The sequence below is a fragment of the Musca domestica genome, unplaced genomic scaffold (assembly GCF_030504385.1).
Source record: "Musca domestica strain aabys unplaced genomic scaffold, Musca_domestica.polishedcontigs.V.1.1 2, whole genome shotgun sequence".
NCBI lineage: Eukaryota > Metazoa > Arthropoda > Insecta > Diptera > Muscidae > Musca > Musca domestica.
The window spans coordinates 46,361,604-46,389,471 of record NW_026712249.1 but is presented as its reverse complement, the minus strand read 5'-3'; the positions used below and the strand labels follow the sequence as shown (position 1 = coordinate 46,389,471).

Here is a 27,868-nt window from a genome sequence, read left to right as displayed (position 1 = left end):
CTAAGCTCTTTATCACTTGAAAGAGAATTGTCTTTATAGGTCCACGATATCATATAGCCCCCATATATCGGTCCCTCCCGATATTCTGTATTTTGAAGATTTTTTATTATTATTTTTTATTATTCGCCGGAATTGTTCCATATTTCGTATTTGAAGTTCCTAATGTGTACTACAGTCTGTGATTGTCTATGCTGGTCTAGGTCTTCGTATAGCCCCCATATATGGGCACCTCCAGATATTCGGTATTTTGATGATTTTAGCTACATTATTCATCGGATTTTTTTCAAGTTTTGTATTTGAATCTTCGATATAACTGCTATACCTGTTATTTTTAAGATTTTAAAAGAATTTTAAATTTGTTGTTTTTTTTTTAAACGTCCAAATTCGTTCCAAATGGTGAAGGGTATTCAAATTTTAAAAATTGTTGAAAGCTCTTTAAAGTATGCAATAAATAAAGTATGAAAGAGCCACTTTACATACGACTCTAACATAATGTTCGTCCTTGGAATTGTTCAGAATTTTATCTTAAACTAAAATTTTTATAAATATATAAATGAAGCTGTTAGAGTTTCTGAGATCAAAATGTCTGTCTACCCCTATCTAATTTCTCACAAAACGACAAGAATTTCAAATATATTTTCTAACCCTCTAGAAGTAATATTTCCTCATGAAACAGTGTTCACTAAGCTATTCCTATTCCCCTAATGATTTTCCGACCTCTGCTTCACCAAAGTTTAAATTTCGACCCGAAAGAAAACCCTCATTTGTCTTCTTTCGGGCCGATGGCAAGGGTGAACTAGGTCCTCTCACAGACTTCTTTGGTGTACGTTCGGGTTCCTCATCATCGATTTTTTAGGGTTGCATCAGATGGTGCAGTTAAAAAACTTTTAAGACCAGGCGGCTACAGGATATGGCCGACCTCTGCTTCACCAAAGTTTAAATTTCGACCCGAAAGAAAACCCTCATTTGTCTTCTTTCGGGCCGATGGCAAGGGTGAACTAGGTCCTATCACAAACTTCTTTGGTGTACGTTCGGGTTCCTCATCATCGATTTTTTAGGGTTGCATCAGATGGTGCAGTTAACAAACTTTTAAGACCAGGCGGCTGCAGGATATGGCCTATTCGAACGAATCGTTTTGTTACGTGAAGAAATCTTTCTTCGTTCTTTTCACGTACTTTAGCATCTACATATTCTCCTAAGATTTAGCCTCCGACCTTTGGCCTTTGACTTTCAAAATAAATAAAATATAACCAAAATTGGAATCATTTTTTCCTTTTTAAATTCTAGTTGGGGTTTTGATTTGTTAAACAATTTTCAATACGATATTTATAAGCAATCAAGTTGACACTAGTCCCCCATTTTTTTTAAATTATAAAAGCAAATAAAACACCAGGTATTATTTTTCTTTAAATATTCACTTTTTTAAAATATTTTTATTTATTCAGCAGTATATGCGTTGTTTTGTGCATATTATTGTATACAGATTTCACAACAACTGTTGATATTATTATATAAAACTAAAACTATGAAAATTAAAACTAAAATTGAATTCATTTTTTGTTCTTTTTAAAGATAGCTTATGAAATAGGTGTTTCTTTTTCGTTTTTTGTTTTCAATAATAAGAAGATCAAAACAAACATAAAAGTTTTCCATTGGAAGGAGGTTATCTGTGGTGATAAAATTAAATTGAATTTTTTTCTTTCGTAAAGCCAATAGTTAATAGTATGATTATGATGTAAAAATTAGAATTATGAGAGTTGGGTAAGAAGTGGTGGGGGTGGGTGTTCAAAGATTGAAACTACTAAGACTACATGGTAGTAAAAAAAATAATATTACAAACTAACTAAAAAGAATAGTGTCAACACTTTTGGGTGGGTTGGACGACGATCGATCATGCTTTTGGAAGAACATAAATCTAAAGATCAAATAAATTAAAGCAGTTGGTAATATCAAGAAAATAAGTGCAACAAGGAATGCTAATACAAACTGGGAAATAGTTTCTTTGAAAAAAAATTATAATTGCTATTATGTGTGCTTGTCTGTGTATGTGTGAACTTATAATTATGCTATTATTAAGTTAATAATAAAACCATCACCATTGATTGCACAATAAACCCGATGATTATATTTCAAATAAATGATATATCAAAGTCCAAATACTAAACAAGGCCTTCTTTTATGCAAGTGCCACACATTGGCCAAGTTTTAGTTGTGGAGTATTTCTATGGAATTTAAAGAGAAATCTTTTGGAAAAGAAAACGAAAACATTTCTCTTTGAATTCCTTTATGGGTGTAGTAAAAGTAAATATCTATTTTGCTGTTTATAAACAAAATATGAAATTTGTTTATATTACGACGCATATTATTTAAATATCTTTGCAAGTAAAGCTGTTTTTTCATGTTGATGTTTTAAACTTATTTTACATGTCTCTTTCTTAAACAAAATTAACGTAACAATTACATTTATATAAAGTGTAAAAAAATGAATGTTAAAAAACATACTACTTTTAAATCATTTATGAACAGCAAAATTTTGTGGAGAAATTAAAACTAAAAATTTATTTTGTTTTGTTTTTTTCTTTAAAAATGTATATTTATATTCAACTTTAATAGTAAATTCTAAAAACTAATATAAATTATAATAAAGCAATAGAATTATTTTTTAAGGCCTCTTGTGAGTTTTGTTTTTTTTTTTTTTAGAAAATTGGAAGTCGTTTGAAATATACAATGATTAGATGTAAAACTCTTAAGCTAATATTTTTAACATGATAATTATTATAGCTAATAATGTTAAGTGTTTGGTTTTTATTGTTTTTTATAAATCAAAATTGAATTGAATGTGATAAAGTAAAACAAAATAATTCATATAAAATAAAATTCATTATAATTTCTTTAAAAAACAAAAAATTATATTAATTCATGAATTAGCTTTTTTCAAAAATAAACTTCAAAAAAATCAAAAGAAACATCTTCCAATTTGTTTGAGAAAATATCATTTTTTTGTTCTCCCTTTGAATAGAAATACATGAGGTTACTTTTGAATGATTATTTGTTGTTAAAAATCAAAGTTGGAAAATTCCTTAAAGCAAAATTAAAGAAAACACTTTACAAAAAATGTACATTTATATATAGAAAATAAAAATTAAGAAAATAAAACTTTGTACAAATTCAAGTTTTGGAAAGGAATGAAAGGATTTGTGGTCCAAAAGACTACTATTTCCTTCCCTTTCCATAACCTTAAAATAAAATTAATTAAGTATTTACATTTTATCATCAATCTATCGAGGAAGTGAGTGTGATGATGATTATGATTGGTGTTACCGGAAAACTTTAAAAGCTTCAAATTGTGTTGTTTGTTTTCAAAATTAAAGCAAGGGTTTTTCAAAAAAATATATATCTCAAAATTAATAAATCTAAAAAGAAATGGTTGACTTAAAAATTGTTTGTCTTTTTCACACTAAAATCTTTCTTCTTATTATTTAAACCGAATGACTTTGCGCAATAAATCAATTCATATTTTCAAATTAATTTAAATGTGATTTGGTAAAAAAAATATTTCTTTTTCCTTACATATTTGCTCAGCAAAATGTTCCGCGACGTGGACGTGATAGAAAGTTAAACTATAAATCAAAAAGTTATTTCTTTTGTTAAAACAAAAAATCATAAAAAGTATTATCAAAAAAAGTTTAACGATAAATTAAAATTAAATATGTATATCAAAAAATAATCTCTGATTTTTAAGGCAGTTTTTTTAATTTTGTGTTTTTTCTTTTGTTGTTGTAAGACATCATGTTGTTCCAATTGTTGTATACCATTTTGTTTACTTATTTTAATTATAATGTGCTGATATCTTACACACTAATTATGCACCGGCATTGGCAGTTGTCCAAGTAAATTGTTGGCAAATTGTGAGTTATTGAATTTGAAATGTCTCTTGTCATAGAATTTCAATAAGGCCGGTGAATAGGGATGATTTTCTTTCAAGTGGATGTAGTGAACTTCAGGTTCACAGGTGGTGTGACCACATTCCTCACAAACATACATCTGAAATAAAAAGAGAAACAAAAATAAATTTAATATTAAAAATTCAAAATATGATTCTATTTTGATTCTAATTTCAATTCAAAAAGAATTATTCTATTGTTCTGTTATTCTTACCTTAGTTCTTCTCTCCTTATAGGCATATTGATGCTGTACACTGTGCACCTTCAAACAGTGCGATTCCAGTGAACATCTTTGGGTAAAACTCTTTTCACACAGATTACATTTGTATGGTCTTACACCGGTATGTGTGCGAGTGTGTCGTTTCAAATCAAATGTATCGTTAAATCCTTTGCCACAGAAAGTGCACAAGTAACGTTTGATTTCCGAATGACACTTCATGTGACGATTTAGCAGACGTTTTAGCGAAAATGACTTCAAACAGATGCGGCAAACAAAATTATTTGACTCTTGGCTGTTTTCGCTGTTGCTACCGCCGCTGCCATTACTATTTCCACCGTTCATGCTGGCATCAGTGATAAGGGGTTTTTTCATGTCATCCAAACAATCAATGCTGCGTATACGATGATGATGACCATGGGTATTTTCAATGGCCAAGGGATTTTTGATGCCATGACCGCCATTGACAAATTCCAGTTGTACTTCTGGCGGTAGGCCCAACTGTAAGGAGAAAAACATTAAGAAAAATATTAAAAATTTCGAATACACCTGAGTAACAAATAACAACAAAATAGGGGGTTTTGGGATCGCAGAAATGAGTAGAAAAGGGGATCGAAGTAATATGACCATCCATATGATCCCAAAGAAAAACATTTACAATTTCCATGGATATTTCTGAAGGACTATACAATTTTCAAACATATTTTCTTCTTGAGAATATAAAACATTTTTCTAAAGTTGAATCAGTAGTGATTTTTTTGAATGGAATCTCAATTATTAACATATGACATGGGCACTGTACTTCGCCCATGTCACCCATTAATCTCTTCTTTATTTTGTCTTTTCTTTTTAATAAAAATTTCCGTCTCTAAGACATACAATTTTCAATAATGATTTGAAATTGTTTCAATTATTTTTTAAATTGAATGAAAAACATAATTGTCCCACGAAATTTAATTTGAAAATTGTATAGCTGCAAAACAATGTCAATTTCATAAAAAATAGTAATTATTTTATTGCAAAAGATAATTAAAATTTTTCTCAAAAAGGACAATGCTTACCCGCTGCTGTAGCACTTTGCTTTCATGCAGCTTAGCAACAGTGGGAGAAGTTAAATTTAATGAAGCCGCGGCAGCTAAATTTAGAGAACGTTTTTGCTTGTACGACGACACAGAGGAGGAGATCGACGACGACGACGACGATGATGAAGAGGAACAATAACGTGTACTAGTAGTGAGGCATTGGGTGGGACTTACACTTTGTATGATGGGTTTGGTGTCCAACAATGATGTATCCAATAGAGCAGAGGCTGAACCAGATGATGTATTGCTGGCTGCCGATGACATTGGATGATGGCCTTGTGATGGAATCATCATGTGACCATTGGCAGTTGTTGTGGCAGAGTTGTTTGCTGAAGAATTCGGTGAGGGCAGTGATAGATTGCTGTTATCACTATGATGTTGAAGATGGTGCGGATGATGATGATGGTGCTGGTTGGAGGCAGTATTTGCACCACCGTGTTGTTGTGATGGGTGACCACCATGTGGATGTTGGTGATGATAATGTTGTTGTTGCTGTTGCTGATGATGATGCTGCTGGTTTGGCTGTTGATTTAATGATAAAGGATGTTGTTGCTGTTGATGATGTTGAAGTTGATGATAACCGTTGCCATGTTGTTGCTGCTGCTGATAGTGTTGCTGTTGCATTAAAATATTATTTTGGTTTAACAGATTATTCAAAGGTGGTTGGGAGTTTGTGTTTTGATTCTGGCCATAGCCTTGTTGTTGCTGTGGCATTTGCATCATATCTCTGGTGGCATGTTGATAAGAAGGTGGAGGCTGTTGCTGATGCTGCATGTTATGATGCTGTTGTTGCTGCTGCTGTTGTTGTTGTGGTTGTTGTCTCTCATAGGGAGCATAGTTGCCAGCAGTCTGTTGAGTTCGTCCCATATTATTAGTCAACTGTTGCATGAGATTCTCATGGAAGGAATCCAACTGGGAATTGGTTGAGTTATGACAATCCACTGGAGTAATGGAAACCGAATCCGGTGTTAACGAAGGTGTTGAGACCAGCTCAAAATCTTGTCGTGGAGATGTGGAATTTTCGTCATCAACACAATTACGTTGCAGGAAAGAACTCAAGTCTACAGCATCGGACAATTGTTCCAACAAATGATCCGTTTGTGAGGAGAGCATCAATGTGGCAGTGAATTGCAATGGATCAACCGTTCCATTGGGTCCTTGAGCCGTTGAAGCCAAATCAGACATAATAGCATCTTCATATGCCGAAGCATTGAAATTACCCGAATTCCCCATGGTTGCCTGTATGATATTTTGAGCAAAGGCTCCAATATCAATTTTGGCCTCATCATACTCAATGTCAGGCTCATCCTTTAGTATGATACCATAAGCTGAGGGATTAGGCCCATAAGGCAGATGTGGAGGATAATGTTGCGGTGATGAATTCGAAGAGGGAGAAGAAGGTTGGTTATATTTAGCGCAGTGAGCTAAAGAACTGTAAGGAAGAGAATTATTACCGTGGCCATTAGCAAAGAGCATGCTAGAGGCTGACGAGGGTGTTTGATCCAATGAAGATCCAGAGAGGCTGGCACCGACAGGCGAACCGCCGCCACCACCACCCATATTGTCACCACCCCCTAGGGGATATTGCTGACCACCACTACCACCGCCATTGCCAGCAGCAGACATTAAATAAGCTGCCGCATTTTGTAGCAAGAAATTCGAAGAAGCTGTAGAATTAAAATTGGTCGTCGAAGAGCCATTCATGTTATTGCCACTTTTCAGTGATTCATAGAAAGGCGGTAAGGCACCAGAAGGAGGTGAATTGGGGCCATAATTACCACGACCATCGCGTCCACCACCCATGCCGCCACCTGCACCTCCGCTAAGACCGCCTGATCCTCCAAAACCTGTGGGAGAACCGCCTCCGCTTGAAGGCTGCTGAGATCCGGAACCGTTGGAACCGCCGAAACCACCCTGAAAACCTTGTCCTTGGTTACCACTGTTCGAACCTGATGTTGTACGACCGTGTCCAGCAGCTGCAGCCAATATACCAGGCAAGGAGCGAATAAAACGTGGATTTACTCTAGCTTGAGCTAAAATTGTGCGCGCAGCAATCAAAGCGCTTCTGCGTCTAGCTTCTCTTAATTTGCGTTCTCTTTCCAAACGCTTGGCGTTCAATTGTTGTTCTTCGTCGTCGTTGTCAAGTGTTGCCTTTCTGCGTGGTACGTGATAATCAATTGGTTCCTGTTGCTCGGGACCCAAATGTTCCAAATTCGACAAGGGCAATAGAACTTCGTGTGAGCGTCTTCTTTGGTTTTCTTCCAAATTCGAGGGTGTTCTTTGTATAACACTACACCTTACTGCCGGTTCTGGACAAGGTGGTGGTGAGGGTCTTTGATCTTCGGGAGGCGGTGTGGAACGTACTCTCAACGATAAGGGTTGTTCTTCCGGTACTAAAGGTTTTTCATCAACAATCAATTTTGAACCATCATCTGAATCACTATCCGAATCGGAATTATCATCTGCCGTGGATGGTTGCTGTTGTGGCGGGATGGAATTATTTCTCAAGACCTCACTTTGAATTTTTTGCACAATTTCCAAAGGATATTCCTTGCGTTGGGCTTGGGTCAAAACAACATTGCCAATAAGCGATTTGTTGTACGAAGTAATGTAACGATGTTTGGGCGATGCCGATTTAGGAGAATCGTTTTGTTCTTCCACTGCTGCTTGTACAACAGTTGTCTGTGGAAGATGATCTTCAGACTTTGTATTTGAAACTTTGGGTAAAAATTCGGTGGTATTGGTGCAGTCTTGTTGATGTGGTGTTGTAGCAGGAGGTGGAGACAATGTGCAGGACGAAATCACAACGTTGCTATGGGCAGGTGGTGATGGTGTACGTGAGAGTTGCGCCTCTTCTGCGATGGTGGTGGTAGTGATTGAGTTGTTGGTGGTGGTGACCTCCGGGGATAAACGATCTTTGCCCTCGGCCAAAGATGTGATGGGACCAACTGCAAGAAAAAGAAGAAAAACATTTTGATTAGTACAGGCTTAAAATGATTAAACTAAATAAAACAATAATAAAAACTTTCTTTACGCCACGATATGGAACTTTTCAAAATGGCCGCTGCTTTTCGTTGAAATTCTATGTATTCCTAGGAAAAAACAGACTAAAAGAACAATGCTACTTATTTCGAACAGTTTGTTTTTATTTCACTGATTTGAAGGACTAAAAACGTTTCCCGAATATTTTCAAAAGAAATCACGTCTCTAATTGACTGGTTATGAAATTAAAATTCTATTTGCTGGAATTTGTCAAATTGCTTGCATTCCTCGAACGAAACTAGAAAGAATGGTTCAAAAACATAACTGTTCTTTTGTGACTTCTCTTTTTGTCCCTCGTTGCGTTGTTGTTGTGAGGCTGTTTAGGCATTGCCAGATAAAAATTTTCATTGAGCTTATGTTTGTTGTTACACGAGAAACTTAGAAAATATTTGAGGGGGTAGCGAGAAGCAAAGTGTAATGGAAATTTCAGTGGAGTTTTTTAGCGTATTTTTTTTTTTTTTTTCTTAACAAAAATACAAATTATGCATTCTTTTTTGGGCAAATCTTTCGATGCAAATCTTGCCACTTGAATTAAAAATCTGAATCTTGGAAATTAAATTAATAAAACTTAATAAAACTTATATATACATCAAAAGCATAATTTTTTAAATTTTAATTGGCAATTCAGAACTGTTTTCCATTTATTCTTTTATGTTGACTGTAAACATGCCACACAACTGTGTTTAACGGTTGTAACGGATTATTATCCTTTGGCTTGCACATGAGGAAATGCTTTAACTTCACATTATTTCTTTCAAAATCCACTACATATTCATAACTTTCCTCCCATCAAATGTATAGCTCACCATTGCCACAAATATTGCAAAATAGTACATAATTCCATTTATATGGTTGTATTACTAACAAATGATTTCGTCGATCTTGACTTTTGAAATATTTTTGTAAAATAACTTCACTAAACATTTTTTGCAAAATTTATTTTCTTATAATTTTCTATTATTCAATCACTTTATACACCAATAATTTGTAACACCACTTCCATTATCTAATTTACGACAATTTATTAATTGATTTTCACTTGGATTATTGTAAAAGTCTTTGAAGAAAATTAGCGGTTTTGAAAACGGCATTTTCTAACTTGACTGAATTCAAAACCAAACAAACAGATGCTGTTATCAATTGCACAAAACAAAAACACTTTTGCATGCACTCTCTCTCCAAAGTAAGGCAACTGAGTCAAAGAGTTTATTTTTCGACGGCGTTAGATGAATGGCTAATTACGAAGTTGGTTGCTTTGTGGGGATGGCAGTGGGTTAGGAATGAACAAAGCGAGAATTTTTAAATATTAATCATAGAATAGTTTTCCATTAATGGTTTTTGTAGAATCAGAATCGCACTGAAATGTAATAATCTTACATTACATCTATCTGTTCTTTAATATTTCAATTTAGATTTTGTATGATTTTCTCCGGAACCAATAAGATTAAGTTTTGTCATAAAATATGTAAACAAATTTATTCTTAGCTTAAAAATGAAAAAAATATACAAAAATACTTTCAAATTCAGATTTCTTGAGAACATTTAAATATTTCTTTTTAAGCTACATCCATTGTCTAAAAAGTGTGCCTAGCAAGCCTATATGCCTAGGCAGCATTCTTTTCTCGTGTTATTGGCAACATTGTTTCCTTTTGTCTAGTTTCTCGTTAAACCCCATCGGCAGCGTCGTACTAATAGTTAAAAATTTAACTGATGAAATTCGGCATTAAAGTTGAAGTTTTTTGCAATTAAAAGGAGGAATTGTGATTTGTGCGGAAGTGTTTCAACAATAAACAATAAATTTAAAGTTTAATGTTCAGTAGTTTGTTTAACAAGTGTTTTTCTACAATTCCTTTCATGTGTGAGAGAGTGTAACTTCTTCTTCGCATGGCAATCATTCACTACGGATTGGTGAACTCCATTCTAGGTTTGCTGATTGATAGCAATTAATGCCAATGCTGACATTTTTTTGTTATTTCTTCCACACACCACAATTGAAAATTAGGCAGTATTAATATTATTAAACAAAAAAATTACAACAAATTTAGTGGAAAATAAGCAAAAATATACTTGGTTTTAATGCGTTTGTACCAATTTGTGAGTGAAGTATAGCAAAAGCTTCCATTTTTTTCCATGTGTTGTGTTTTTATGTTTCTCTCTTTCTCTCGCTCTCATGAAGGTTAGAGACTGATATGGAGTGGCAGGTATGCTTTTTAAATATATTTCCAATAAATATCCTTTTATTTCCGCATTTTTTAACTCTTCAAAAGTATTTTAAAATAAAAAGCTTATGAAAATATTCTTTGCATTTCATTGAGAGCGCCCTCTGGTTAAATACTTGTGTATCAAAAAAGTCAAAGGTTGTTATCAACAATAAGTTGTACTGTGGTGAGTTTGTCTGTTGTTTTGTGATTCAACAATAATAGGGGGAAAATGAGTTGTTTAGGTTTGTGTGGTGGCTAAAGGTATGTACATGTAGTGTTGGTAGGTGTTATTGTCAAAAATACTACATTAAATTGGAAAACAAATGCTGACGGATAAATCAAATTAAATTATTGAATTTAATATTTAAAAAATTTAAAAAAGATAATTGTTTAGGAAAATAAGTATTTAATGCGGAATATTAAAAATTAAAAAATGTCCCAAATTTCCCAAAATTTTTAAGTAATATATTAATTGAAAATATGATATAAACAATTAAAAGTATAATTCAATATTTTGTTTACTTTCCTTAAAAAAATAATATGGCCGTATATTTTATATTTTCTAGACCTTGGCGAAAATGTTATTTCACATGTGTGTTGAGATCAAGATCAAGGTTTTCTTTATTACTTTGCTTTGTATTGTAGTTGTTGGTAGAATTTATTATAGCTGGTTGTTAACTAAACGTGTAGTCATAGGGTCTTTTTTCTGCTGTATCTTTTTTATTCCCACAATCGTAAGTGAAACAAAGGCAATGGCAAAAATGGAAAAAAACTTAGATGGGCGTAGGTCTAAAAACGCTGAGGGGAAAAAGACAAAGTGATCTAATGGCAAATGGCTTTTGGATATTTGATTCATTGCCCATGTTGGCCCAACTTCCCCCGATGGGGAAAAATCTCTGATTTTTGATAGGGGGTGGATGGAAAAAACCAAAAAACAAATTTTGTAAATTTCCTTCCTTCTTTTGGGTATACTCATCATGTTTTCGAAATATCGTCTTCTTCTTTAGACCTGTACTATGTGAAAGAGAACTCAAAACAAAAGCCGCAAGAATCGCTTGTACATAAGAACATCAACATCACGTAAACAATTTAAACTTGGATTCCCACTTTTGCGTCTTTGCAAAATTTTTGAAGAAAACAAACGCCAAAAAAATTCTACAACATTGCCGAATTTGATTCTAAGCGTTGTTCTTTCCAGCGTTCATGCGTGTTTTTTGGTCGTTGTTGTTAACAAATACATAGTATTTGAAACATGGAACAGCATGACCGAGCGAATCATTGACGTAGTTGCTCTTTTTTTCGCTTGCCTATATACCTTTAAGTTTTGTAGGCTTTTGGTGTTCTAGAACCAGTTTGTGCGGTTCTCTCTTGGCATGGTTCATAAAAAATGAATTAATGTTACTTTCAAATAATAGACGACTACACATGTTCGGCAAAGATTTTTTTGTATGTTTTGGGGCTTTTTTCTTGGTTCTTAAATAGGCTTCTGCGGAAGTGTTTATGTGGGGGTAATTTGGAAAAGTCGATTCAGTGTTTTGTGGTTTTAGACAATTTTGGAAAAAATATCAAAATTAAGCTTGGGTTTGAGATTTTATGATATATCATTTTGAAAATGGATAAGATTATAAAAATATATATGAGATATAAGATTATATTTCAACTTAATTTTATCTCAAATATTTTCCTAACAGAAAAAAATTATATTAATTATTTTTAAGCGACAAACACAGCAATTAAAATCTATTTTTAATGGAGCAACTTAAAAGTTATAAAGTTCATATTTAAAAAGTTATAAAGTTCATATTTAACAGCAACTGCCATGGAAAAAATGTTTGTTGTAATTTTTTTCCTCATTGATACCCCGAGCTCTCGTTATAGTTACTTAAAAAAATAATAATATTTGTTTAATGTACAGCTTGTTTGCTTGCTCTACTACCACAACTACTGCTGCTGCAGCGGCTATATTCATTTTTATTGTGTTAAGGTCAAGGTGTTCGGAAAAAAATGTTTGCTCCAAGTATAGAGTAACGTTGTAATGTAATTGTAGTTTTTTGTTCGCTGGTATTGCTGTTGTTGTATGTAATACAATTTTATTGTATGGTCTCAAGTTCGGTTTGTTGTATCTATGTGTTAGGATGTGTTGAGAAAAATTTGAAGTTGAACAGTAGTAATAAAAAATGTGTGTCTAAGTCTAACTTAAAACGAAAATGGACTAGGAAATACTTTAGCCACTGTTGTTGTTTTTGTTGTTATTAACCTTCAACAAGGTTTCATTTTCATTTATGTATTTTATTTGTTTTTATTATTGTTGTAGACACTTTTTTGTGGACGACCACGTAGCTGCCGCCACACTAATTGCCGTCATCATCACCGTTGACTGTAGATTCTCAAAACTGTCCCCTTGCCTTTTGTTAACAAATTAATTATCTTTATTTCTCCCCCTATTTTGAGAATTTGTTATAGTTTCATTCAACTATTTAGATCTTTTCGAAACCTGATTTTTATTGTTTTCCATTTAACAAAAACAACAGGGCAGAAAAAAAATGTTCAACTTGTATTTTTTGCAAATTCCATTAATAGATTTATGTAAATTTGCACCTGTTGAGAAATGTGAGAGAGCAATAACAGCAAAAACAAGAACAACAATACAAAAAAAAAAAAAAAAAAAGAAAGAAATGTGGTAACAAGGAAAATGCAAATGCCGACAATTGAGCATTTGATTCTAAGAAAGTGAAAATCGATTCGTTCTCATTTAGACACAAAATAGACACCCCAAAAATCGACTTATATATGATAATTCCAAATTTTTATAAAAATACCATCATGGACTCAAAAATAGTAATTTTTAGCTTTTTAAGATTGGTCTTTCATAGAATTTAATTATGAATATATTTTTGGTTTAAAAGATATTTATTCAAAAATTATGTCATTGGAATAAACATGCATCAGGAAAAAACATTTTACATCATTATACAAAATACATTTCCAAAGAACTCATATGTAAACATAGCCTAAGTCATGGAAATACCTTTGTTGTGATATTTTGCTGAAATGGCAACATTGTATTTTGGGTCTAGGTTGGCAACATTTTCTCTTGATAAAAGGTATTTGTGGTTTTTGATGAAAAAGAAAGAGAGAGGGAGAAATTAGCTCCTTATCATCTGCTCTCTCCTAATTTCTCTCATGAATATTGTCTTTTTTTCTATTTTCTTGTAAAAACTAATATGCATGTGTGAGAGAGTGTATCTTCTTCATTCCGTGATAATCATTCACTGTGGATTGTTAACAATCGTGAATGGTGTTTTATATCAATGCGTGGCAATGCCGACAAGCGGGGATTTAGTTATTGTTACACTATTCGCATTGAAAGGTGTTTGGGTTTAAAAATAAAGGAATAAATATGTAAAAATAAATAAATATAAGGCAAAAATTAATTAATATATAAACTTTTTGTTTCCATACACAAAAAAAAAAAAAAAAATGATATACCAAGTTCGAAATACACATTAATAAAATATATCCTAGGATAATTAATATTTTTAGACTTTGTATCAAGTGCTTAGGTGGTCATAGTTTCCAAATTCTATATTAGGCATTATGTAATCATTGAAAATCTCTCTTTGAATCTTATTGAGTTGTTCTCATGAAGGAAGGAATTTTTTAAGCCGAATTTGAATCAGTTTTTACATTATCTCTTAAAGATTTCCGAATAGCCTTTGTAGCCTTCAAAACGATTTTCTATAATAAACAAGTTCTATTTCAATTCAATTCAAATTTCCATATAATTTCATAGAATATTATGAATTTTTGCTATCAATTTCCTTTGTTTAAACAGAAAAAAGCTATTTCCAATCATTTCCTCTCCATTTATGGTCTTTGGATATTCGCTGCTAAACCATGATAATTTGTGCTGGCCAAGGCAAACCTTTTAAAGCACTTACAATTTCCTTTCGTATATAATTTTCCACAAAACCATACAACACCCATACAAGTTATGGCAACGTTGAAGACGACAACGACGGGACGTCTGACTCCCTCCCCACCATTTAAAAAAAGGGAAACCAGTATTTTGTAATGTTTTGGTTTGATTCTTTCTTTTTGCTTTTGCGCAGAGGACAAAGAAAAACTACACAAAGAAGTTGATGGCCAGCCAGCCAAGCCTTGGTATAGCCTACTCAATGTCTTACAGAAGACTTCAAATTCCACTAGGTTTCCTTTCAACGGTGCAAAAAACATACACTACAAGAACTAGACATTGCAAAACAACACACTAAGGATGGGATGGATTCAAAAAGGTTGTTAACAGTTGGAGGAAAAAACCAAACGAAATGCAGAAACTGCTAACTAACAGCCTGTTCCACGATGTCGAAAGAACACGTTCGCACAACTTTTACACGACAAACAGCTGATTTCCGTTCCACTAAAATCCATCAGAACGAAAATTTGCACGAAAATCAAAGCGAACGAAAACGTAAGCGTTTCAGTGTAATTTTGCGTTCCACTATCTTTTTTCTTTCGTACGCATGCGAACACAAATGTCAAAATCAGTCACTTGTGTGTTTGCTGTCGAATGATAAAAATTAAGGAAAATTGTTTTAACATAAACATTCCTTGATTGAAAATGGAAAGAAAAATGTAAGTAAAAATAATAAATGCAATTTAATCTGTGAACAACAAATATACATTTTTTTATTTTCTCAATTCCAGCACGAAAAAACTACACAGCTGCGGGCACTAGTTGAGTATATGGGGGAGAATCCTAAGTTCGGCAGAGGAGTGCCAATTTTTGGAAGCAGCAGGCAATCCCATGAAGACCACTGGAAGACCCAAACCTAGAAAAAATCATTTTTTTATTATTTCAAAAATGTAAAAATACAATCATACTTACTGGTTGTTAGGTACTTCAAATAAATTCGAAGCATCTCTTAAATGCCTCCGTGGCACAATTTGAACCTCCTCCTCATCATCCATAAAAAATAGGGCTACAGAAATATACATTTTTTTCTTTTTTAAGAACACAAATAATCTGAACACAATCACTAGAAATTTTATTTTGTTTGTTTATTTACAATTTGTTTGTTTACAACTGAACTGTCAGTTGAGACAGAGCCACTGCTGCTTTTTCGCGTTTAAATTAGACATTTGGCGCTTTTTTTTTGCCTTATTTCGCGATTAATTTTGCCAAAAAATATTTTGCAACACTGAATCACGTAAGGCTATGCGAAAGAAAGAACGAAAGTTAGTGGAACGCATTCTTATGCGAAAGTGAGTGAGTAGCCTTCGTTCGCACAAATTTTCTTTCGAGATCGTGGAACAGGCTGTAAGTGAAAAAGTGGTTTGGTAACGTTTCTTTTGAAAAAAAAAGGGGAGCCACAAGATGATGATGATCATCATTATCGGCTAGAATAAAAATAACTCGAGTTTAAAGAAAGGTAACTGCAACTACCCAATCCTAGACAATGTCCAATGATGTGCTGCTGGCTGGCTCTAGGAAAATGTGTGTATATCTGTATGTATGTATATTTGTGGCAAAGGCCTTCAAGTAGCTGTTCATGTAGCTGTTGTTACATGGGCCCTCTACCCTTTTTGTGTATGGCGACCACGGCCAGCACACAACTGGCCATAATGTGAACGTTACGTTACATTGCTTAGTTTTTGTTTTCCTCTTCGTTTTTTCTAGTTTGTTGTCTGCCATGAGTTCTTCATTTTCATTTCTAGCCCTGACTTTGGTAAGGTTGCCGTTGTTATTTTGTTTGGCAAAGACAGGAAAACAGCAGACCTTAGTCATACATCCTAGGTTTTTGTGCTATGGCTAGTTCTTTTGTTCCCCCGCGTTTTGGTCGGACGGGGTTGGTTGGTCGTTTGGTTGCTTGCTTAGTTGGTGTGACCGTGAATTCTTGAAATAAGTAAATGATTGTTGCTCAGCTTACGAAAGGAAGTGGCAAATTGCTCAGAAGCGACAGCAATAAGAACTTGTTGCTTACATAAATAGGAAAAATTATAAAGGCAGAGGTAGTTAGAGAGCCACCGTTGATGATGGCGATGGTGGTTTTGCTGGAAACACAAAAGACTTAAGGCACAAACTTTGCAAAACTTTAGCAAGAATAACAACAATAACAACAAAGAGTTGGTTGGTTGGATGGTTTGGGCGGCTTTACAGGGAATGAATGTTGTTCCGTCTGTTTCTTCTTCTTCTTCTTCTTCATCTTCTCAATTGCCACAAAAGGGCATAGCAATGTAGCCAGCCAACAATTTGCTTTATCCGCTTCATTCTCCCAGCCATTTTTGTATGGATTTCTGTTTAATTTCTTTTTTGTTTTTTTTTGCCATGTTACTGGCAAAACAACCATGATCTTGACTTTACCTTACTCAACACGAAACTAATTTTTCTTACTTAATATTCCCGGGAACGCACACACCCATACATAACAACAGACTCCAAGAAATCACGCAATCTATTAGGTGTGTGCGTGTGTGTGTTGGAGTCTTGCTTCTAGTTTCTTCTTCTATGTTTGTTTTTTTGGCTTCTTGTGTCTCTCCTTTCTTTCTTAAGTGCTGTGTGTTTCTTGTTTGGTTCACTATTATATGGGAAAGAACTCAAGAATACCAGCCAATACCCATACCCACACACTTACATTTGCAGCACGCATGGCTCTGTAGGAGGAAGAGGAGAGAGAAAGAGTGACTTGAAAACATTGTCAGTCATTTGTGGCAAAGCTGCTGCTTCATCATTATTATTACCACGATCATCATGGTTTCTCTATTCATTATTTCTATTACGTGAAGTTGTTACTTTGCAAAGACAAAGACGTAAAAGAAGAATTAAAAAAAAAATGAAAAGAAATATGGAAAATTGTTATCACATGACATAACATGAGTGAGTTATTATTATTTAATGTTATGACGGTGTGAAATTGTTGTTTTTTCCTTTTTCTTGTTTTCCTTTCTCTATGTTCTTTTCATGTCGGTTCTAGAGTTTGTCTTTTTGTTTTTGCCACATGGAAAGTTCCTGAGGAAGTAATTAGGCATTAGCATTTTAATCAGAAAATATAAAATTGTTTGAGGAAAGAGCTTTTAAGCATAATGACCTAAAAGTCATAAATTTTCCATGGAATTTATGGAAGGTTGAGAATTGAGGGTATTTTAATTCTATCGGGAGTGATCAGATCAGGAAGGGCACTTTTGGTTCTGAAAGGTAAACCTATCCAAAGAAGAATTGCTATGCTTTTCCATGTGAGAGAGTGTGTCTTCTTCATCCCAAGGGTAATCATTCATTGTGAAATGTTATCAATCCTTAAAGCCCTTATTAACAATGAATGGCAATGCCGCAAAGTATGGGGGTTTAGTTATCTGTTTAATGAATGGTGGTTAGGAAAAAAATATAAATAAAAAACAGATATATAAATAAATAGCCAAAAAAATAATAGAAGATAATAAATAAATAAGTTGAAAGTATACTTTAAGCGTGAATGTTCACGATGAATTGCAATACTTTCCTGTGTGAGATAGTGTGTTTTCTTTTCCCAATGGCAATCATTCACTTTGGATTAGCTAACAATCATAAATGCTGTTTTTGCACATAAATGACAATGCCGGAAAGTATATTTTAAATATATGTTAGACAATGAAAGGCCGTTGGATTAAAAGAAAATATAAAAAATAAATTGAAAATTGCAATACATTCCATGTGTGAGAGAGTGTATCTACTTTATCCCATGGCAATCATTCACTGTGGATTGTTACCAATTGTAAATGAAGTTTTTTGCCAATAAATGGCAATACCGTCAAGCTTTTTTTTTGTTATCTGCTACACTATCCACTAACGAAGGGGCGCTGGTAAATTAAAATAAATATACAAATCAAAAATGTATAAACAAAATATTAAAATAAGAAAAACAAAATAAAAATATGACATATATGAAAAATGATTTACAAAACATGTTTGCGAGAGAGAGAAAATTGATGTTTTATTGTTCAAAGGACAAAATTTTCTAATCTTGTCCCCTTTTCTCTCTGTGTAAACATTAAATATTGCAATTTCCAATTGAAATCGTTTTGGACACAACATTTTAAATTCATTTATAACCAGAAAAAAATTATTCTAAAGAAAAAAATAATAATAACCTTATGAAATCAAATCGATTTTCAAAAACTCAAACCCAATACCTTGTGACATATTGAAAGAAAAGCAAAAAAATGCCAATACTGAATTGAAAAGAAAAATGTTGTTAACAGTTGTTTTCGCTTCATTTGTTTGTTGTCTGCGACCCAAAATAAACATGGCTGTGGAAGTAGTGAGCAGCAGCTACAACAAAAAAAAATTACATTTGATTGGTGTCTTTTTCGTATTGGCCAAAATGTCCATTAATATGATTTTATTTGACAATTTCCTTAACTAAACATGACAATATGTCAGTTTGATTTACCTTAACCACTAATGTCACATGCAATGGCCAACAAAGCCAACATAAAGTCGCACACACAACCATAAGGCCATATAAATCTATAGATTTTTTTCCTTCAACATCAAAAAGCCAAGTATTTGATTTCAGAATGAAAAAAAACTATTTAAGATAAACACATATATAGATGCCATATTTATATATACAACTATGTTAACCATGAGCTCAATTCGTATTGTGCTGAATAAAATTGAAAAAAAAAAAAAAAAAACATTTGATTTTGTTTTAGAACTTTGAGTTCTTTAGATTTGTCCTCAACTCCTACCTCCCTCTCTCAAGCTCTCGCTCTCAATGTCTCATTGCAATGAATATTTTCAATGTTTACTCAAAACAAACTTGGTAAAACATGGCTAAGTAATGCCACTAAACTATGAATGAATAAATAAAAGAATGAAAAAAAAAACACAAAATTAAAACTAACGTTATAAGAAAATACGTCACCCCAACAAATCGAGCTGGGTTTTGTAGTGGATTTTCAATAACATTGCAAGTGTCTGTGTTTTTTTTCTTCAGTTTTATTCTGAGCCATAAGAATAGTAATATATATGTTCACATAATACCAAAAATAAACGTTACGAATCAAAATATATGGTATTTAACACCGCTACAATGTCAGCAAGACAAGTAGGCTTTAACATTAACCTAGAAAAGTGGTCGATGTGGTTGTTGTTGTTGCTCTTGTGGTGGTGGTTGTAATGCACAATTTTTTCAGAGCAAGCTCAAAAAATGTTTGTCTTGAGATCAATTAGAAATACTAGCAGCAAGCAATGCAAGCATTAGAAGAACAACAATAAAAACAACTCGATGAAAAAAGACTAAAGCCAAGGTCGACAATGTGTCATTTTTCCAAGTTTAAGCAGAGAATAAGAATTTAATCGATTGTTTTTTGTTTGTTGCAGCATTAGGCAAAGTTCACAAAAATTTTTTTTGCATTAACAAAAATGTGCAATTAAATATTTTTACATTCGTGGTTAATATAAAACCAAGAACAACATAAATCGAAGAAATATTGAATTGATCGAGAATAAAATGTTCACCTAGGATTTATCCCATTTTCCCTTAAATTTTTGGTCGTCATGATTTTTAATGTTATAGTAAACATAATTCTGTTGTTAACAGTTCTGAAAGTGTTGAAATTTATCATGTCTAATATCTTTCGTAAAAGATTTTGTATAATTCATATATCGGTAGGTCTTTTAAAGTTTCTGTTAAGTTAATAACATAGCCCTGTTGATAACATAATTGCTAAATTTGAAATTGTTTAATACATTTTCACTATATATTTTTCTCCAAACATTACCATATGCTATAATGTTAGCGTTTAATTTAGGATATAACTATTTCTATTAATGTAATAGCTAACATAGTTCTGTTATTAACAGTGCTGTGGAATATGTTAAAATTTGTTTCGAAACACTTTCTTTTATATAATTCTATGGTAAAAGTTATATATAGCCAATTTTTTTTTTAATTTCTGTTAAGTTGATAACAGAGTTCTGTTAATAGCATAAAGTATAAATTCGTTTTTAACACGCTTTATTTACATTTTTTTTTAACTTTTTTTATTGTTGTTTTATATTTAATTTTCTATCTACATATTCTGTTACATTAACAGAGCTCTGTTAATACTTTTTTTTGTAAGGTTGGTTTTAAAATGTTCTCAACAAAGGACTGTTAGACAAATTTGTTTTAGAATATGCATTCTTTTAAATTAACATTACTCTGAAGATAACATTTTTTAGATCTTGTTTCGAAAACTCTACAATTTTTTGATCCATATGTAAATTGTGAAGGCTATGTTAGATTAACAGATCTCTGTTAATGACAGTCTTTTGGATTTAGTTTGATAAATGTGTTCTCAACAGCTGAAAAATTGAATTTTATATTTTTATAAATTTTCCGAAAATCTGTTATGATTATGTTAAATTGAACAGAGTTGTGTTATGTTCTTGAAGTGTTTGTTGAACTTTTCGAAATTATCTCCCACATTTTTTTTAAATTAATTGAGGTTTTATTAAACTAGCATTGCTCTGTTAGAAAAATGATTTTAGAAATATTCTGTTAACATAGCTCTGAACATAACATTTTGTTCACGGGATTGAAATCAAAGATTTTTTTAAATAGAGAGTAATTGTGATGAAATACATTTCTCTCATTCTTTACTCTTTAATTCTTTTAGGAGAAATAATTCGAGGCCGACTCTATTTTATGTTCAAATATGACTTTTTAAATTAAATTTTCTTAACTTGTTATTTTTTATATTCTTAACATAGCTCTATTAATAACATGTGACTCTAAATCAGCGGTGCTCAAAACCGTGTTCTAGAACATGAAGAGAAAATATATATAATTTAAGAGAAAATTAAAATTATGTTTTTCTTTATATTTTACGGTTCTGTTTAATTGTTTTTAAACACGAATGTTTGCCAAAATAATTTATAAAGCCAATGGATAAAAAATATTTGTATAAATAATGACTTAACACTGTTTTGTTCTTGATTTAAATAAGCAAAGAGAAATTTGATTGAAAAGAGATATTTCTTTTTGGGCACCACTGCTCTAAATGTATCATTTTCTCTCTCTTCTCTTCTTTTACCAAAACATAAAGCAAATTCAATTGAACTCTGAAATAGTAAGAGTCTTGTTTTTCATTGTTTTCTCTCTCTCTCTCTCAATCCAATTCGATTTTTTAAACTAGCTCCTTAATGGCCCATTGTTTTGAACTTTGTCATTGAATGTTGTTATAGTGTTCTAAAGAATTTGTTTTTTTTTCTTGTTTTAAATGATCATCATCATCTTCTAGGGAAGGGAGAGCAAAGAATGTATTTTTATGGCCCAACCATTTATGTTTCTTTGGCCATAACTATTGAAAAAAACACAATATTTGCTCCATAGCTGACACTTCTACAGCAGAGACACACTCACACACATACACTTTCATTAAATTGCAACAAGTTTAAGATTAAAATCAAAGTGTTAATGTTTATGTTTTTTCTTGTCATTATGTCATTAATATGTAATACAAATGACATTGAACTGTTTGTTTTACTCGGGCAGGCAGGTTTGTTAACGGCAACTCTAGCAATGGAGTTTTCTGTGTTCTTGGCTTAAATGCTTTAATGTTTGGTTTAATTAAAAATATATTAAAATAAGGTTAAGTTGAAATAAAAACAGTGGCATTATGTGACGATGCTGTACAATGATAATAGTTAAATGTTCAAAAAATGTTAAAGTTTTTAGAGAGCTTCTGGGATAAAATTTGAATGTTAAATGTGGGTAAATTAGAATAATTTATCATTAAAGGAAGTCATCTGGAGTTTGATGTACCGTCACATTCAGCTGTGTTTGTTTTGAAAACTATTTTAATTTTTTTATTTTCAAAATATCTCTCAAGCAAGACAAATAAGAATTTCACAATTAATTTCCACGGCAGATAATAGAATGGAATGGATTAAGAGATATTACAATATATTCTTTGGCTATATTCGTAATAAGAAAGAGATAGAGAACAATTCTATTGTACTCAAATTATCTCTTGCATTTTTGAGCAAAATAATAAAAGAGAAAAACTGTAGGGAATTTTAAAATAACTTTCTGGCATCAAATTCTTACATATTTACTAATTTTTAAACCAAATTTTAATTAAAATTAGCTCAAAATAAAAAACAATTGCTAAATTAATCCGTCTATGTCTATTTATTGATATTTCAATCATGACAAAGAGTGAGAGGCACAACCGGTAACGGGTAAACTTGCTCTTCTATGATTTAACGTTTGTTTCTTTAAATTAGTACTCTTAATCTCAACGGGTGATGAGAGAATGGAGTGGATAAAGAGGAGTTATACAATATTCTCTTGGATATCTCAGAATTTGTAATAATAAGTAAGAGACAGAGAACAATTCTGTTGTTCTCAAACTATCTCCTTCCAATTTTATTATTTGGATGTTTTTAAAGCCAGAGGTGCTCAAAACCGTGTTCTAGAACATGAAGAGAAAAAAGAGATAATTTAAGAGAAAATTAATATTCTGTTTTTCCTTATATTTTACGGTTCTATTTAATTCTTTTTAAATACGTATGTTTGCCAAAATAATTTATAAAGCAAATGGATAAAAAATATTTGATTTAAATAAGCAAAGAGAAATTTGACTGAAAAGAGATATTTCTTCTTGAGCACCCCTGTTAAAGCAGAGCTGAGCAATATCATATAAAGAGATTGTTTAAGAGAAAATTAAAATTGCATTTTCATTATATTTTACAAATTATTTCAATCTTTTAAACACAAATGTTATCTAAAATTGTTATTAAATTTTATTTTTAAAATAATTAAATAAATAATAAAGAATAAAATTCGGTCAAGTGATTAATGAAGAATTTAACATCAAAATCAAAATTTCGATTTTATGAAAATTTTCGAGGAATGGAAGTAGAATGGTTCCCAAGGGAGGGGGAAATTTATATGTCATCGGCTCATTTGTATTCTCAGTGTTCTCAATTATTCTTCAATTGCAAATTCTCCCTCTCTCTCATCTAAAAACAATGTTGTTTACAATTTGTCATTGCTGCTTCCCTCTCAATTCTCTTACATCCCTGAAAACAAACGGAATCTTCTTCTTCTACACCTTAGCTGTATAACTATTTGCAAAATGGATGAACGAACTGCGGTCGTGTCTCCCAGAGGGGATTTCGTTGTTGTTGTTGTTGTTGTTGGTGGTGGTGTTGTTTTATTCATTATTTTGCGTTATAGTTACTCTGCCATTGATTGTATAAATTATTGATTCAATTGTTGATCAATTGCGACGTAAACACCGCTGGTATGTGAGAGTAGTGAACAATGTGTGCGACGTAAAGTTATTGTAAAAAAAGGTAAACAACGACAACAACAAAACTAAATGATGATGGCAATGTCAATGAACCCGAAAGTGTAAAATAGGTGTTGTTAGCTATGAATGACATAAATATTGAGAAAAAAACGACAAGTCAATAAACAATTTAGTTTATGAGAGAGAATACAAATAGTCTCTTTGATATAAAAATTAAATTAAAAAAATCTCCCTAAATAGGTATTTAAGTTACTCCATTACTTGGAAAAAAAAATTTACATAAATATATTTTTTTTATTTTCAGTTTCATCAGAAATCTGGGGAAAACGTTTTTGTGCTCAAGCTTCCTTCCTCAAGTCAAGGTAATAAAAATTACGCATATTTTAAAATATTTTTTTGAATTAAATGATTAATTCACCTCCACCCCTGCTGATCATTTCCTGCTACTCCCATACCACCTTCCACACTTTTACTCAAAATACAGTTTTATTTAAGTTGTTGTTGTTTTTGTGTGATTATGATGCCACAAAAGCTAAAATACATTTTTCATTATTCTATGGCCACCAGCGAGAGAATTATTTTTTTTTTATTTTTATGGTTTATTGAAATTGTAATGAATTTTAATAAACATAAAGCATACACAATTGTTTTCGTTGTTGTTGTTTTAATAATTTTTGTGCTTTTCGCTGCCTGGACTGTTGTGATTAAGCTTCCATAATAGATGACGATAGTCGCCAGAACCTAAAATCTAATTAAAAATTTCATACACGTTACTAAGGTAGCAGTGCCTGACATATCAATATGACAATAGCCACTATATCAGGTGGTGCTGGTGGTGGCAGCAGTTTTTGTGTGTTTTGGTAGACATCTGAAAACAGAAATCATTATGTGAGACTGCCAGCCAACCAGCCATTCAGCCACTATAAAGTTCTTGACTTGGCCAATGAGAATGTAGGCAACAAAAACTTATATGGGTGCTAAGGTCGCATGATAAGCAGGGAATAGTTTGAGTGATTTATTTGTATGTGCGTGCACACATGGGAGAGGAAATGACAAGAGTTCAATAAACTTATATTGAAAAAGTCATTGTTTTTAAAAATTGAAATTAAATTGTATACAACGTTTCAGAAGGAATAGCAAAAAGTAATAAAAAAATATGTAAAAATTAAAGAAAAAGCTAAAAAAAATTCTTTATTTTTCAATTTTTTTTTTAATTTTCAAAATTATTTGAAATTTTTTATTTATTTTTTTTGAAGTTAAATGGAAAATAAAATGTACAAACATAATAATATTATGAGAAGAAAATTAGAAGTCTTTATTTATTAATATTTCTTTTTAACTTTAAAAAGTTTTTTTTTTTAATATTTTAAAAAACAAACTATTTCAAAATGAGATAAACTTAGAAAAAGTTTTGTTTTTTAAATTTAAATTTTCAAAAATATTTTAAAATTATTTTCTTTTTTTAAATATTTGTTATAGTTTTTTTTTTAGAAAAGTTCTTTTTTTAATATTTTTGTTTTTAAATTTTCAAAAATATTGCACAACTATTTTCAATTTATTTTAAACATTAAGTATACATTTGTTTAATATTATTAACAATAAATCCTTTTTGTTTTTAAACTTTTTCATTTTTTTGGAGATTTTTTAAATGAAAAAGCAAAATTTATTTTTGTTATTTATATTTTTATGTTATCTATTTTTATATTTTTATGTTTTTTTTTAATTTAAATAACAAAAAAAAAAAATAGAAAAAATCTTGTTTTCAATATTTTTGTTCTTAAATTTAAATTTTCAAAAATATTGCAAAACTTAAATTAAATTATTAAATTTTAATTGTTTTTTATAATAAATCATTTTTATTATTATTTAATTTTTACAATTTTTTAAATAAAATGTAGGCAAATTTTAATTGTTTTATTTTTAAACGTATTTTTTATATTTTAAAAATCCAAAAAATGGCAATATTATTCTTTATTTTTTTCTCTGAATTTAAATAACAATTTTTAAGAAATAATTTCCAAATAACCTCTTGTCGAATTTCCTCTTTTTATTTCTATTTATTTTTTTTTCTCCATTATTTAACCATCCCTCATAACCACCTGCTGTTTAAGGAGTATATTCCTCCACCCACCCATTTGTATGCGTATGACATTTTAGAATTTTGTATAGTTTTTTTGTTCATTTTACTTTGCTTTTAGTTAGAATTATGTTGTTGCTGTTGTTTTAAGGTTGTGTCATTATTTTTCATATTGTAATTTCATGAATAGTGCTCATTGTTCATATGGCACATTTAGCCTTTGTTGTTGATTATCATTCACCCTAAACTGAAATTAACACAGACAGACAATCACACTCATATACACGCAGGTATATATATCTACATACATTGTAGTTTTTTTTTTGGTTTTATTACCACTATTTGACTTTAGGAAAAATGTTTTACTCATTAGCTTAGGTTAGATGGACAATCGCTTCTTTTTTTAACTATTTTATATGAAATATCTCAAAAAATCTTTATTACGTAAAATAAAACCTAAAAAAGTACATGTGGTGGTACTCAGTTTAAATGTCATTAAATAGTTTAGTAGAGCATGACACCAGTTTGAGAGATTAGTGTACATATGTCACAAATGGAATGATATAATATTAAAATAGCTAAATTGTGTTTGAAATTGTTTAGAAAAGAGAGGGGTATGCAAGGGGAAACTTAACAGTGGCATTTTTTTTCGTAAAAATTATGAAAACAAAAAAAAAATATAAATATGTCCAAACAAATTGTGGAGATATTTTTAGTTGTTTTCGATTTTAGAAAATTTAGGATATAGTTAATATAATATTTAAAAAAAATATTTAAATTCAATTATATCCTAGTTTTTACGTTTTTTTCATTAATAGTAAATTTTTACGGTTTTTTATGAATTAAATATTTTATTTTTTTGCTAAATGTTTATATATTTTTTATTTATAGTTTCATTATTTAATTTCATTACTTATATCCCTTAATAAAGGTCTTAAATGATTCATTTTTTTCTTTCTTTGAGTTTTTTTAGTAACAGTAAAAAGAAAAGAGAGAGAAAGAGAATTATAATTTCTAATTTAAATAAAAGACTTAAGACACATACTTTGAGTAATTCAATTTCGTCATTTATAAGTCAAAATCAAAGAGAGGACGAACTGAGAAAAATAATTATTACTTCGATTGTATTATTTGTTACGAAAGACTTAAGACACAAACCTTGAAATTTATTGCATCTTTTTGTACTCTGTATCAAAAATTGAGCATGGGAGTGGCGGAGAAAGGCATAGAATTAGGAAATTTAATATAAATAAAAGACTTAAGACACATACATTGTAATGAGCATAGCTGATCCATTTGAGAGTGATTCATAAGAGAGATGAATTGAGAAAAATAATTCACCTTAATAATAAACTAAACATTAAAGAGCTAAAAACGAAAGACTTAAGACACGTATTTTGTGATGAGGTTGAGTAACTCATTACCCGCATTTATAAGTTAAAATCAAAGAGAGGGCACATTGAGAAATAAGGCTCTCTTGAATGGCATTATTTGCTACGAAAGACTTAAGACACGAACATTGCAATTTACGGCCCTTCTTTGCTCTTTGTATTAATAATAGAGCATGGGAATGGGAGAGAAAAAAAGAGGATTTCAAAATAAACTTAATGACTTAAGGCACATACACAGGGAAGAGATTGAACAGAAAATTAAAGAGCTAAGAACGAAAGACTTAAAACACATACATTGCGATGGGGATAAGCAATCAATTTTCGTTTGTTGGAAGGTAAAAATAAAAGAGAGGATGCAGCTAGAAAATAGTTTCTCTTAAATGACATTATTTGTTATTAAAGACTTAAACCACAAACCCTGAAACTTGGTTCATTACCTAACTTTTTCTATCAATAATAGAAGATGAGAGTGTAGGAGAAAGGATGAGAATTAGGGATTTCAATGTAAATAACAGACTTAAAACACATTAAATTGATGATAAAATTGAGACGAATTTAGAAAACTAGTTCTCTTTAAATAAAGACTTAAGGCACAGGAACATTTTTCTTTTTCAGTATTTTGCTATTTGA

General features: G+C 31.3%; 1 protein-coding gene and 2 long non-coding RNA genes across 5 annotated transcripts in view; 1 reads left to right on the top strand and 2 right to left on the bottom strand.

The window, feature by feature from the left end:
• Positions 1-1,396: 1,396 nt before the first annotated feature.
• Positions 1,397-27,868, bottom strand: part of LOC101891221 (transcriptional regulator ovo) — a 64,094-nt gene continuing 37,622 nt past the window's right edge. The window contains exons 2-5 of one of the 3 annotated variants that reach the window (XM_020035517.2): positions 6,698-8,191; positions 5,418-6,571; positions 4,159-4,662; positions 1,397-4,044 (exon numbers count right to left, since the gene is read on the bottom strand). In XM_020035517.2, the coding sequence (XP_019891076.1) occupies positions 3,859-4,044; positions 4,159-4,662; positions 5,418-6,571; positions 6,698-8,191 (3,338 nt within the window). In that variant the 3' untranslated portion in view covers positions 1,397-3,858. Of the gene's footprint in view, positions 4,045-4,158; positions 4,663-5,417; positions 8,192-9,091; positions 9,267-27,868 lie in introns of those variants that run through there. The other 2 variants (XM_020035518.2, XM_005179923.4) reach the window with 2 other exon arrangements.
• On the top strand, positions 14,819-15,416 carry LOC131802089 (uncharacterized). Its single transcript, XR_009342033.1, has 2 exons — positions 14,819-15,121; positions 15,194-15,416. It is a non-coding gene; the product is annotated as an uncharacterized LOC131802089 (long non-coding RNA).
• LOC131802090 (uncharacterized) lies at positions 15,123-15,505 on the bottom strand. Its single transcript, XR_009342034.1, has 2 exons — positions 15,375-15,505; positions 15,123-15,318 (listed from the first exon to the last, which is right to left on the bottom strand). It is a non-coding gene; the product is annotated as an uncharacterized LOC131802090 (long non-coding RNA).